Source organism: Nyctibius grandis, chromosome 5 (assembly GCF_013368605.1).
Source record: "Nyctibius grandis isolate bNycGra1 chromosome 5, bNycGra1.pri, whole genome shotgun sequence".
Lineage (NCBI taxonomy): Eukaryota > Metazoa > Chordata > Aves > Nyctibiiformes > Nyctibiidae > Nyctibius > Nyctibius grandis.
The window spans coordinates 75,243,776-75,258,164 of NC_090662.1; the positions used below are offsets into that span (position 1 = coordinate 75,243,776).

General features: G+C 48.5%; 1 protein-coding gene across 1 annotated transcript; it reads right to left on the reverse strand.

Annotated features, from left to right (window-relative positions):
• Positions 1–206: 206 nt before the first annotated feature.
• Positions 207–13,192, reverse strand: MFAP5 (microfibril associated protein 5). Its single transcript, XM_068402205.1, has 9 exons — positions 13,103–13,192; positions 12,643–12,705; positions 9,878–9,925; positions 8,685–8,720; positions 7,000–7,035; positions 6,156–6,191; positions 5,352–5,439; positions 4,843–4,916; positions 207–2,745 (listed from the first exon to the last, which is right to left on the reverse strand). Exons 2-9 carry the CDS (start codon positions 12,701–12,703, stop codon positions 2,624–2,626), a joined length of 501 nt encoding a protein of 166 aa, XP_068258306.1. The 5' UTR covers positions 12,704–12,705; positions 13,103–13,192; the 3' UTR covers positions 207–2,623.
• Between the last annotated feature and the right edge of the window lie 1,197 nt (positions 13,193–14,389).

A 14,389-nucleotide genomic window follows, 5' to 3' on the forward strand; every position in this document is an offset into this window, starting at 1 on the left:
TAATTTTCTGTAGCTCTAGAAAAAATAACAACCTCCCAGGAAGACCTGTGGTTTGTGAGTGAAGGGAGGGTGGCAGTGGAGGACTGGGCTAGCAGGAAGTAAAGAGGTCCAAATGATGGATTTGGGCTGGAGTCAAGTCTGCCCACAAAGCTGGACGAAATACAGCTAGAGACAAATAAACCCAAACACATGAAAGTTGCCAGGAATAACAGGAAATAAATTTTCTTTTAATATTTTTGTGTGCATTATATGGACTCTAGCATTAAAACAGTGTTCTCCTGGAGAGGAGCACCTCTTCCTGTCCCTGCTGAAAGCAAGCAACAGAAAGGTTTCTAACCATTCCCCAAACTGTATGAATATTAGATTTCTATATACTGTACAGTAGTTATGTTATACAGTTATATATCTATATCAGCTTACATTCAACTCTAAATACAGAATGGAGACTTGGCCTAGTCCAATTTCCAAGAGCTCCCTCTAACATCTCATCTCCATCCTACCTTCCTCCACACAGCCAAATTCCACAGGCATCCCAGCATAGAAGTCAGTGGCTGCCAGTGGCTTGAATGTCTTTGAGATCAAGCTCTCAGTGCCCTCCTCCCTACAGAGACACCCACACCCTCACTACAGAGAAGTTCCTCTTCCATCCCTAGTCTCATGACCCTCGAGTACTCAAGAGGAGCATCATCCTCTGTGTAGGGGTGCGATGTCCCTATGTATAGGATGAAATTCCAGTCCCTGCATAACTTGGAATTCTTTCTCCTGTATACTGGATTAATATAGAGAGATTTAGCCCATCTATGGCCAATTTTGACCTTATATGGAACAAATCTGTGTCTGCACAGGGTGTCTTCCCCTACAAAGAGGATGTAACCAGCTTCTTGCTGCATACAGAAGAAATCCAAGTCCCGGGGAGAGGCTCTTACCTTAATTGTTTTGCTATTTTTTTCAGAGACGTCTGCCTCTGTGCAGAAAACTGTCCCCTATATTGTGTGACCCTGGCTCTGCGCAGCGTCAGTGCCCCTGCAAGGCCGAATGATACTCAGTTCAGCAGCAGAGTATATTATGTGACAGGGGTGAATGCCTGCTTTAGCAAACTGGCCTTCTGTTAGTTGGGAACAACACTTAGAGATCCTAGAGACGGGGTCTTGCTGAAGTTCTGCTGCAGTGAGCTAAGCTGATCAGCTCTGGTGCCCACAAAATCATGCCACTAAGAGTCACATAGAGTGATTAATACACTTCAGACAGCTCTTCCCCACTTACTCTACTCAGTCTCATAGTGAAAACTGCCCATGTACCTGGAAATGTTCTCCATATATCTGGAAGACAAAGTTCTTGAGCAGATCACAGACATCCAGTGCTACCAGAGTGAATTCCTTTCCCCAGGTTGGCCTGCCTCTATAAGTGCTTATACCTGCAGATAAGTTTACCTCCCTACCAGCACCTGACTCTGTGCAGGTCAGCACAGCCAGAAAACCTGCAGGAAAACCCACAGATCCCAGATAACGATTCTTCTCCCACATCCCATCCCAATTTGTGACTCCTTTCTGCTTTATGCAGGCGCTTCCAGTTCAGGAGGTAGGAACTCAAGTGGAGATATTGAAAGCAGGCCCAGCAGCTGGAGAGTGTGGAGGTAGCCAGACCAAAACAAGTCACCAGGACAAGCTAATTCATTGCAAGTTCCCAGTACTGCGAGGACACACACTTTCTTCGTGGGCTCTCTTGGGCTTAGGAGTGGAGGCAGCCATACTTACTGCTCCCTGGAACTTGCCTGGAATGGACATCAAGAGATTTCTTCAATGGGAAAGGAGGGACAGAAAGGGGGAAGGGAGAGGAGGGAAAGGAAGAGGCAGCACTCTGTTCCAACATAATCTTCTCAAGAAAAATATGCCATACTAAATCCAGAATTCTTCCTTTTGGTAGCAGTTGTGTGTGAGGGAGGCAATGGGCTTGAGACAAAGAACTTCCCAGAGGTAGTTATAAATGATCTGCTGCCATACAGGGACAATGAGATTTGCCTTGGGTTGACAACAGCTCATCTCTCAGTTCTGTCACTTCTCTTCAGGCCAGCCGACACAGGAGGAGGCTGTGCTGTCACACAGCAAACTCAGTGGCTCACGAGGATCGGAGAGGCTCAGGCTGACTAACCATATCCGAACTCGTACTGATGCCATGCAAGAAACCCAGGCCAGGAGTCCTAGGGCATAAAGGTTTGCACTCCTGCTCATGAGATGCAGCTTAGGGCATCTGTACCATTGGAGAGGACTACATCCTGTCCCCATGTATGTCTCTCTGCAGGGGCAAAGCAAGAGACGATGCAGCACATTTATAAGGACCTCTGGGAAATAAGCAGTTTATGGCCTGCCAAACAGAGCTTGAGAGAAGAGAGAGGAGCATCCCACATCCTCAGCAACAGATTTAGAAGATGACAACAGCCACCATGACAGACTAGAAGAGAGAGGACTCTGTGTACTGCAGCACCTAAAGAAGAGGATGTGGGGGAAGGCAGAGAAGCAAGGGAATGGTGGGGAAATCACAGACGAGAAGGACTTGTCTTGGGTTGTAGGTAGTGGATGATGATTTCTCTTCTTTCCCTTCCTTTTTCTCTCCTACTGTTGGTAGCTCACAGAGCATCAGGCCTCCTGCGCTGCGGCTCCAGGAGTTGTCTGCAAGGAAGATGCAGCGGTTGCCCAGATCGGCGGAGACGTCGAGAAGGAAGGCCAGCCAGCTGGCGACAGATCTCATCTGAAGACATAGCAGACACACACAGGTTGACAGATAATCAAAGCTTCCTTCAAATTCTTCACCACCAGAACAGTTAGAGGCACATCCTTCACTACATCACAGAATCACAGAATCACAGAATCACAGAATGTTAGGGATTGGAAGGGACCTCGAAAGATCATCTAGTCCAATCCCCCTGCCAGGGCAGGATTGCCTAGACCATATCACACAGGAACGCGTCCAGGCGGGTTTTGAATGTCTCCAGAGAAGGAGACTCCACAACCTCTCTGGGCAGCCTGTTCCAGTGTTCAGTCACCCTTACAGTAAAGAAGTTTTTCCTCAAATTTAAGTGGAACCTCCTGTGCTCCAGCTTGCACCCATTGCCCCTTGTCCTGTCAAGGGATGTCACTGAGAAGAGCCTGGCTCCATCCTCTTGACACTTGCCCTTTACATATTTATAAACATTCATGAGGTCACCCCTCAGTCTCCTCTTCTCTAAGCTAAAGAGACCCAGCTCCCTCAGCCTCTCCTCATAAGGGAGATGTTCCACCCCCTTAATCATCTTTGTGGCTCTGCGCTGGACTCTCTCTAGCAGTTCCCTGTCCTTCTTGAACTGAGGGGCCCAGAACTGGACACAATACTCCAGATGCGGCCTCACCAGGGCAGAGTAGAGGGGGAGGAGAACCTCTCTCGACCTGCTGACCACACCCCTTCTAATACACCCCAGGATGCCATTGGCCTTCTTGGCCACAAGGGCACACTGCTGGCTCATGGTCATCCTGTTGTCCACTAGGACCCCCAGGTCCCTTTCCCCTACACTGCTCTCCAACAGCTCTGTCCCCAACTTGTACTGGTACATGGGGTTGTTCTTGCCCAGATGCAGGACTCTACACTTGCCCTTGTTATATTTCATTAAATTTCTCCCCGCCCAACTCTCCAGCCTGTCCAGGTCTCTCTGAATGGCTGCGCAGCCTTCCGGCATCTCAGCCACTCCTCCCAGTTTTGTGTCATCAGCGAACTTGCTGACAGCGCACTCTAATCCCTCATCCAAGTCATTAATGAATATATTGAATAGAACTGGTCCCAGAACCGACCCTTGCGGAACTCCGCTAGACACAGACCTCCAACTGGACTCTGTCCCGCTGACCACTACTCTCTGGCTTCTTTCCTTCAGCCAGTTCACAATCCACCTCACTACCCGATCATCCAGACCACACTCCCTCAGTTTAGCTGCGAGGATGCTGTGGGAGACCATGTCAAACGCTTTACTGAAATCGAGATAGACCACATCCACAGCTTTACCATCATCTATCCACCAGGTAACATCCTCATAAAAGGCTATCAAGTTGGTTGAGCAAGACTTCCCGTTGGTGAAGCCATGCTGAGTGCCCCTAATGATCCCCCTATCCTTGATGTGCCTAGAGACAGCACCAAGAACAAGTTGCTCCATCACCTTTCCGGGGATGGAGGTGAGGCTGACCGGTCTATAGTTACCCGGGTCCTCCTTCCTGCCCTTTTTGAAGACTGGAGTGACATTCGCTTTCCTCCAGTCCTCAGGCACCTCTCCTGTTGCCCATGACTTAGCAAAGATGATGGAGAGTGGCCTAGCAATGACTTCCGCAATGACATCTACAGAAACTGTTGGAACTGCTGAATCCTCATATACGTGAGGCAAGTGAACAAGTCCTTAGGCTCTTATTCATTTCCTTCTAGCTTTATTCATGTACAATACATATTAAAATCACTCGTATTTTGCTGCAACAAAGACTGCATAAGAAATTTGGACTGGATCCTGTTTCTATTCATGAATAGATATACTGAGAGTTACTCTTTAACCTCAAAGGAATGCAACTCTGAGTAAGGGTGTGCCTGGGGCTAGCAGAGCGTGATCAAGATCGAAGAAGGCAGAGCTCTCATACTTCTTGGTAGTACAAGATCTACTTCCCAGTGTTTTTCATGGCATGTGTACTGGATGCAAGGCTGCATTGCATTAGAGCTCCTCCAGACCAAGTCCAGGAAAACTAGCACATATGGATTGGGGTTGAGTAATTAGTTGGTTTGGAGGCCCTATCAGATGGCTGCAGCTATTCTTCTAGGCTAGCTTGTGCTATCACTCACCTTGCATGACCTCATTCTCCTTGCAGACAATGCGAGAGCACACCTCCTTGTTTATTATGTACATGCGACGCACACTGAAGGATCATCAGGAACACGCCAAGGACAGTAGTGAAAGGCACAGGGACCCAAAGAAACAAAAAAGGGATACAGGCAATAAACATGTATATTCACTGATGAGGAGGCAAATCCTAAATTTTTAGGATTAGTTAGTCTAGAACAAGGCTGTTGTCAATAGGAAAGTAATCTTTGTCAAGACTTCATGAAATGGCTGAATACCTTAAATATGGATTACAATATAGGACACATTACAGCTCCTTAGTGCTGCACAGATAATAGTTATTGTGCTGTTTGAATTAATAACCCTAAAAGGACACTCTGAGGATAGGATTCATCTCACCAACTGGTTCCCTGAGGGAACCTCTAGTCTTCAAAGGAAACTATTGTTGAACTGGACATGCTATTTCTGGAGAGTTTTTAGGGGTTTTCTCGGGGACTACTGGTTTTCTTACCTTGTAACACAGAGGTAGCTGATACACTGCTTTACTGGTTTGTGAACAGAGTACAGACGTGTGCAAGGGAACTTTTCTTCACGACAATCTGGGAATACACACACAGAGAGAGGTGCAATCCAGCGTCATTGGCAGGCGCGCCCATTCTGGCACACATATAACCTCATCACTAGGTGCTGTCCTCCAGGCTTCTAGGGAAGGCCCCTAGCCTCTATTTTCCAATCTCTTGTGAGAGATGGGGATTGTTTAGAGAAGAGGAAAATGAGGCAGACATTTCTCATCCCCTTGCCTCATAAGACAAAAGTAAGGGAAATTTGGGTGAAATGCAAAACAAGCCCACTGGGAATCCTCAATACAGAAGGCACATGCTGTAAAGGGGACAGACACAAATAAACAAAATGTAAATTGTAGTCGCATGTTTAAGATACGTGTTTCTAATAGATCTGCAATCTCACACTTCAAGACATAAATCTAGTTCCTTTCTTTTCTGGACAATCAACCCTGTAGCTAGCTATGATGGGTTTTCTTGCTTTTCCTTCTGAAATGCCAGCTCTTGGCCACTGAGAATGACAGAATATTGACCCAGCGTATCTGGTCTGGTGATCTCCCAGTTCCTCCCCTCCCAGGCATGCCACCCAGGGGAAGACTTTAGCTTCCACTACCGTCATTCTCCAGTACTTCTAACTCGAGGAACAGAGTGCAGGGCATTTTCCAGGAAACAAAGCTCAGTGCTCAGTGAGCACCTGCCTGGAGAGGTAACAGGGTGGGACTGGGAGGGGGTGCAGGCATCAAACTTAAATCTACCTGATGAAGCCGTTGTAGTTTCGCTGTCAGACTGAACTGGAAGACAGAGGGTAACAAAGTTAGTGTGATTTACCATAACTCCTTCCTAGACATCAGGTTACTCAAAACAAATAACTGGAAAGCTCTTTCAAGAGCCCTCCATTGTAACTTCTAATGTGGAAAAAGATTTCATTGTTACCGACATGAAACCATAAGAGAAGGTACAAATCCAATATGAATCTAGTGCCAGCTACCCAGCCAACAATGCTAAAAATCTGTTCAAGCTTTACCATAAAGCATTACCACTACTGTTCAGAATTACACTGTAAGGGCATCTTGACTTCTTATAATTCAAAAGGTCAGGTAAATGCATTTAGTTGCTGTAATTGCTGTCCATCTAGGCAAGAAGCAAAGGAGCCTGTGACTGCCTCTTACTAAGGAACACTGACTCCTTTAAGAAACAGCATCACCAGACCGCTGATTCTTTAATGACCATGACAAGGGGTCAAAAGGAGGTTGGTTTGTTGTTCCCTCTGATAAAGCAACCCACCTGTACCACAGTAAACCAGTACATTTTATTAACTACCCAGTGACAATCTGGAAAGGAACTTGGAGAATGGACTGCCAGGCGCAAGTTTTCATCAACAGTTACAGAGGACTTCTACTTGTCCTGTTCACGTACCATAGTGGCAGCCAGAAACATCGACAAAACAGATGGGCATAGAGAGAAGGAGTCTTCAGGGGCCGCATCAGGGCCACGGTTAGGGGCAGCCAGGGAAGGCAGGATTCTGGGTGTGCAACGGACTGGGCAAGGGGAGGGAAGGGGGGTCCACAACATTTGGCTGTGAATGGAGAATAAACTCACCAGGACTAAGAAGCACAGGTGGTGTGACAGCTGTAGCTGGAAAAAGAAAAGATGTTCTCAAAGATCTTAATTTGAGCTTTCAGCCTCTTTCTCCTCCCACAGTTCTGCCGATGCCTCAACACTCCTGACGAGTAGCCATCCCACATCTGGTTCATAGACAATGCTGATCATGATGTTGTTATGTGACTTGTCAGAGCAACTGTAGGCTTTCCCTGTGAATATGCTGGGTGTCCTAGAGCTGCTGGGATGCTGTAGAGCAGAGATGGGTCCCATGGCACATCCTTTGTGAAGAGTTTCTTCTTGATCCCTCAACAATAAGCATTTTGAAGCCAAAGTCTGCTGTAAAGGCTTCACATTTAGCCTTTTCAGGTTTAGATGTAGGTTAGCCATTACCAGTTTGGTCCAGACACCAAGTCTTATCTACCCCCCTACAGACTGTCAGGTCTCACACACTGAACATGAGACTGACACAGGTTGCTTTTACCTCCCATCTCCACCAGGAAGGTCATACACCTTGTGTATACAATATTGTGCTTCCACTTTTCTCCTCTAGTGTTGTCCCAGGACAGCTGGTCAGCTTGACCCACAATACTCTAGCCAGCTGATGAGCAGAGTAACAGGGCAGAAAAGACACCATGGAACTACTGTCCTGGAGGACGGGACACCACTCTCAGATGAGCTCTCCTACACACACAGCACACTTCCCAGCAACAGCCAAGTGCTGCTGCCTCCCCTTTGTCTTTTGAACCATATCATCAACCAGATGTGCTCTCCCTCTCCCTGCCTTGCCTGGTCCCTCCCACCTCAGAGGGATATGTTTGAGAAACTGCCTCAGCAGAGAGAGAAACCGTGGCCAAGGCCAGTGGTGCCAGATTCGAAACAGAAAAAGTGGGAAGGCTCCTTCTTGAGCCTCTGGCTCTCTCCTCCATCCCCCATTGCGAGTTTGGCAGGATAAGCCTATCTTGTAAATGCCTACGCTCCCATCAGCAATGCGTCCTTCCCCTGGAGCTATCTCCACAGCAAGGCTTGGCTCTCTAAGCAGGCACGATGTGCTCATCTTCAAGTGTCCTCCATCTACCGTCTTTCTCATGCATTTTGCTGCCCCCCAGTGACATAGCTGCAGGTACGGCAGGGAAGACCATACCAAAAGAACAACCCCCATTCCACCTCCCCACCCCACCACTGTTCAGAGTTTGCTTTATTACTGTCTTTTGGGTTTTTTGCCACTTCTGTCTCCTGAGCACTCAAGCATGGCTGCTAGCTGTCAGCAGACACAGACACAACCTGTGTCCCAGTGCTGCCCAGTTAACTGGTGAACCTGACCAATCTCTCTCCCTCGTTATTTAGTCTTTTCCTTCCTTCAACTTCCTCTGGAAGCCCAGGTTGCGTAAGCTTCAGATTTCACGGCTTCCTGAAGTGCAAACAGCTTCAGAGAGCCCTGGTACACCAGGTGAGATTGGCATTTTCTTGGAGAACAGGCCATTAAGCCATCCCAAATTCATCTCCCTGCACAGAGCACAGAAAGGACTCCCAGATAGCCATAAACGCTGGAAGAGCACTGCTAGATGTCAAAAGTGGGGAAGAGGAGTTTGTTAGAGTAATGGGTAATTTCTGGGGCTATGTAGGCAGGAGTAAAGGTGGAAATGGGAAAAGAAGTCTGAAGTTGCCAAGAGATCGGAGCTTACCAGAGGTGCTGATAAGAGAGTCGGTGCTAACTTCACCTGGAAAAGAGAGAATGTCCTTGAGAGAGCTTGTCTTTACTTTATGGTCCCTTACATAGCTAGCTATAGCTTGTTTGAATTACCTTGGCCACCACGGTAGGCTCATGATACAGTGGGAGCCAAACCAGTAAATACATGAACAAACACAGTATCCCCATCCCACCTGTATCCATCCCCCTTTTCAGTGACTGGCCTGGGACTGGATTTCTTAGTGCACGTTGCATGAACCTTTACTGAACTCTGGATTCATATTCTGACTTCTCAGATACGTCCACTGTGGCATCTCAATGGGAAAGACAGATGTCTGAAACGAAAGCGCTGATGGCTCCCGCAGCAGTAGGACAAACAGCTGAGGCACCCACTGCAGACAAAGAGGGAGGCAACTCCAGAACCTAGGCTTGACTGCAGAAATTCATCAGCAGATGAGTTTCTTTGAAAGGCAACTGATGGCAAAGCTGGGGTAGGTGTAATGGAGGGATAAAGTGTGAAGGAAAGGGAAGCCTGGTGGACACATTTAGACTGGCTTCTGAATAGTTTTCTGGGAAGCCCCAGGTATTGCATGTGACAGGATCATAGCTGGGAGATGTCTAATGGCTTAGACAGGGGCTTCAGTTTTAAGAAAAGGCAGGCCCTTGTGCTGTTTCTGGGTGCTGAAGCATGATGCAAACATACATTCATTTTATCTTATCATGACACAGAAATGGAAGAAGGCCCAGAGGGATAAAGCAATTCATCGCCAACAACACAGCCAGTATGAAGGCCAGTCAATACTCTTTCTCAGTGGCCTCACTGCTAAAGCACCATGCCATTTGTGCACCCTTTTTCCCGGGATTTTCCTGAGCAGCAGTAGAGTTCCCCAGGCATCTCATGGCTGAAAAGGTATCAGCTCTCACGGATCTTCCACAACCATTGACTGTGAATATAACTTCATGTGCTTCAGCTTAGTGTTCAGGACCCCAACACTAGTGAATTATTTGTAAAGAACACACAACACTTAACAGATTGTCTTGGAGGGCTTGTTTAATCTTCACTGCAAGGCAAGCTCACAATGTCAGAGGCAAGGAAACAAAGAACAGCATTTACAACAGGCTGTAACTACACAGGACAACTGGGTCACATGAGCAGCCTTTAGCACATAACATGCCTGCAATACTTACCAGTTGCACTTTCCAGTTCTTGCCCATTGACCACCCACAGAAACCAGTCTGTAAGAGAAGACAACAGGGGAGTGAAGAAAGGACAGAGAGAGGGATTTCTATAGTCTGCAGGCTTTGTGAAATTTTTATGAGATGATTTTCTGTCCAGGAGGCACCACTGCCCTCTGCTGAAAGGAGAAATGCTCTCCGCTCTGCCTCAGCCTCCACTGCTGGCTGGGTTTGTTCTTCAAAGACTTGTGCATACAGCAGGTCCTGAGCCTATCCCTGCTGCTTCCACCAGGGTCAAAGGCTAGGCACAGGGACAAGATAGTAAATACCTCCAGATCTGCTACTGGACTTTGCATTTCTGAAACCCCATTTGATGCATTTTGAAAACAAATTGCACGTTGCCTCCCTGCTCTGAAGGTTGGTAAAAATCCCTATTGAGTCATGGAAATTGTTTGCTTGGGATCACAGATTGAGTCATTGGCACAGTAAGAAACAAACTGCAGGTCTTGTAGCTCCTTAGGCAAATAATTTTCTGGTCCATCATCCTGCCTGGGTATGGAGCACAGAGCAGAAGATCTTTCCCCTCTCAGCCTCTGGGCACACTGGAGAGGGAGAATGATGAGGGCTTGGCTGTGCATGCTGTGTGAAAGAGGAGAAATTGAAACTGAGCTAGACTGTTCGTTTGTCCAAATACAAAGTGTGAGAGAGCTGCTCCCTACAGCAGCCAGGAATAGGAAAATATTTCCTGCTAGCCACAGGGGAGGGAAATGTCTGCATAACTGGGGTGGGATGAAGGAAGGAGTTGGCAGGAAAAACCCAGTGATGTGGGGCACTGCAGGGATGTGTGCAGGACCAGCACAAAAAACAGTACATACTGCTACGTCTTACGAACTCAGCCTTCAGCTTTCAGTTAATGGCAGCACTGCACGGGCAAAAACTATCAGGTCTGGAGCTTTTGTCTTAGTTGTTCCTCATTCCCAGAGCGGTTACTTGCAGGCTGCAGAGGGACTCTTGGGACCCCTATATAATCTTGCTCTGCAGCATTACAGGAGTCGCTGGACCCTGTTATTCCCTTCCCCACCCAGCTGCTGGCAAGGGCTCAGCTGCTGGTGACTGACCCAAGGAGAGCCACACATGTATAACAACTTAAGTGCACAATGTACTGCAGCCCAAAACTTTCCCTGTTCTGGCTAATCTCCTAATGGCAACGAGTAGAAGAGAAAAAATATATTGAACACTTTCTCATTTGTTTCTGATACAAAAGGAAGGACACAAATTCTGAAACCGTTGCAGGGGCTAGCGGTGCCAGATTTGAAACAGGAGTCATACGGAAAAAGGGAGGAGGCTCCCCTCCTTTTTTCTGACATTAAAAAGTCAGCTCTTACTAGCTTTTTTTTCCCCCCTCCCTAGGAAATAACTAGAAAACCGGTCCAATTCTAAAACAACAGGACACAAGTGAAGTAAAACCTCTGAGAGGAGACAAAAGAGGTCACTTTCTTATCAGATTTTCAATCACTGCCATTTATATTTGCTATGGTATCCAATTCATACGCTTTATAGATGATTGGACCCTTGAAGTCTGAGAAAACTGCAACCCTAATTCACTGAATCTGTAGCTCACCCAAAAGCAAAAGAAACAATGAGAGACCAGCTAGTGATTCCCGTTGTCTTCTAAGTTAGAACAAAAAAAACCCAGGAATGCTACAAGAAAATACACAAAAGTAAGAAATATTCCTTTCAGGCCTCCTTCATGCATCATAAAAAACATAGTCTTTTTTTCTGCCTCTAACTTTGTAGGCCACCTACAAGCTCATCTCTTGGATGCCTCACCTCCCTGCTTCACAGTCACAAACATGACATCTTCTGCTGTGCACCTTCACAGGAAAAAGTGCTATTGGGAGCAGAATCAGGCTTCAGCATGAAGGGAGGACTGAGGAGAGCAGATTGGAATGGCCTGATTTGAATGGGATAGGTGCAGTCATCTGTCTCCTACATAGTCTTTCCTGGGTGAAGCTTTTTCCATTCACGGGAATTAATGTTATTTTGCTGTCTGTCCTGAGTCTTTCAACTATAACGTCTGATGCTGCCCTCTTGTTTTTGGTGGTTTTTTTTTGTTTGGTTGTTTTTTTTTGTGAGGTTTTTTTTAACAAATTCGATCCTACATGAATTTTTGCCAAAGTAACTCCAAGAAAACAAAGAAGTGGAACAACAAAACAGAACAACAACAACAGAAGTAGAGAGTGGTTAGAACCACGCAGGTTAGGTTTCTCAAAACAGCTATATAAAAAACTACAAAACCTCCCAGCAGCCAAGTGGCCTGGAATGGGGCCATTCCAGCAAGAACCGCTAGTGACAGAAAATGTTTCACAACTATGACAGAACAAGTTTTGTGGAGCACTGGGAAATGCTCTGCAGATCATGCAAACACAGGTGGTACAGCAGCCTACAGTAAGAACAAAGCACAGGTAACCCTCTTTCTCAACTCCACCTAGCTGTTTTGTTTACCCGAACATCCCTGCAGTGGAGGCTGTGGACCTCTGTGTCTTGAGACTCCCAGTAATTACTGGAGAGTGGACACATATGGGAACCAGTCCCCAGTTCCTAAATTTTTCCTTACAACCCTATATCCACCTTGCCTTTCCTGTTCGGTCCTTCTCCCTTCACTGTCCATCTATATTTCTCTGCCTCTCTCCTTAGGTCATTGCACACTAGCCTGTGCAGGAAAATCTGCGGGGCCAGGGTGGAGAAGAATTCCTCCCTCTGGCATAAGGACTCACCAGCTGGGGACAAGGAGAGTGCTAGGAGACACAGCAGTATACAGGCTCCAGAGGTCTTCATCTCTGTGGAGCAGAGGAGAGAGGAGTCAGAGGAAAACTAAGGCAGGAACAGAGATACCCTCCCCTATAGCACAGAAACTCTTTGCTTGCTGCCTCCATTTCCCTATCAAGACCATTTGGTCTTCCCAGCCTCCCTCCCACCCGTCTCCCTCCTAACTGGCCAGTGTTCCAGGTGTTTCTGAAACATTTTGAACTGAACATACAACTCCATCTGCTTTCTTTCTCCTTCCACCTCCTTCCTCCAGTCTCCATCTTTTTCTCTTCCAGGTGGCTAAGCCCCCTCCACACACACTCCCAGCACACAAAGAAAAGTTTCCCCTTGTTATCTCCTTCCACTCTCTTCTACTTTTAAATTATCCTGAGGAGCACTGAGAGACTAGATAGGGTCCCCATCACTTACTGCAGCCCTTGGTCTCCACTCCCTTCAGCAGCAGACGCTCAGTCTTTCCCCTTCAGCGGTCCCCCCCACTTTGGCTATTGGGTAAATCACATGCAGCCACACCCAGAACACATTCTGCTTTTGGTTGTCTTCAAAATACGATTTTTTTTTTTTTGGGGGGGGGAAGAAAGAAAAAAGAAGCCAGGGAGATGGTGGGACGTGGTGTCATCATGCATCTGGAATGAGGGGGGAGCGAGGAGCAGCAGCCCACACCCTCATTCCAGAGTTTATGATCCTCCGAAGGGAGCCCGCTCCTCCCATTCCCGCAGGATGGTCCGGCACCAGGGACGGATTCTTGTGTCTACGTTACACATTCGCGTCCCGCTTCTCCTCCTCACGCCGCTGCATCTGCCCTTGCTTCCCCACCCAGCTGCTGCGCTTTCCACCCCAGCCCTTCGGTCCTCCTCGCCCTACCGTTTCCCCGCCTGCCTCTCGCACACGCACACTGCAGAACCCGCATCCCTGTGTCCCTAAACGACACGCCCGGCTTGCCACGGTGCCGGGACGGACCCCGGCCTCTCCCCCGGTGCTGCCCCGGACTGTCACGCTCCGCACACAGGGCCCACCGGGCAGGCCCGTGCTGCGCGGGAGGAGCCCGCCTTCCTCCAGCCACCGCGGCCGGGCGGGGGTGCGGGACGAGCACAGGCCCCGGGCGGCCCCGCCTGCTGCGGGAGGCGGAGGCGGACGCGGACGCGGGCGGCGGGGACGGGGAGGACCGGGGCGGGCGGCAGGGGAGCGCACCGCGGTGCAGATGGCGGGCTGGCAGGCAGCCAATCGGCTGGTAGCGACAGTGATGACATCACCACGCTGCCCGCGCCGGGGCGGGGCGGGGGCTGGCACCTCCCGGCGGGATGGGGATGGGGATGGGGATGGGGCTCAGGCTCAGGCTCACTCCGGGACGGGCTTCTGCGGGGGAGGGGGGGGACACGGCACGGACAGGGAACGGCTGCTGCCGTTCTGGGCAGTCTGATAAAGGTGGGGAACAGGGAAAACGTGTGCAAAGAAAAGTAAAAAAGTAGGAAGAGACAGGCCGAGGAAGAATGAGATCTGCCCCTCACCGCGCCATCCTTCAGGCTCCCTTGCGCTGCTCTGCCTCCAAGCACGCTGTGTTTTATGAATCAGCCCCACTGGAGCAGCCGCTCTGCCCTAACCCTTCCTCCAACAGCCCCAGGATCCCCCATCTCATGTTGCTTTCTCAGAGACTCCTTTTCCTTTTGCTTCTCCTGGCATTACTCCTCTGGGTCTGAG

What these genes read in the sequence shown, in the direction of transcription:
- MFAP5 (XM_068402205.1), bottom strand. Translation starts at nt 12,703, where the DNA reads ATGAAGACCTCTGGAGCCTGTATACTGCTGTGTCTCCTAGCACTCTCC. An exon ending in ACTCTCCTTGTCCCCAGCTG is followed by an intron (nt 9,926 to 12,642) that starts GTGAGTCCTTAT and finishes CTTCTCTTACAG; the next exon opens with ACTGGTTTCTGTGGGTGGTC. An exon ending in GGAGAATGAGGTCATGCAAG is followed by an intron (nt 2,746 to 4,842) that starts GTGAGTGATAGC and finishes CTATGTCTTCAG; the next exon opens with ATGAGATCTGTCGCCAGCTG.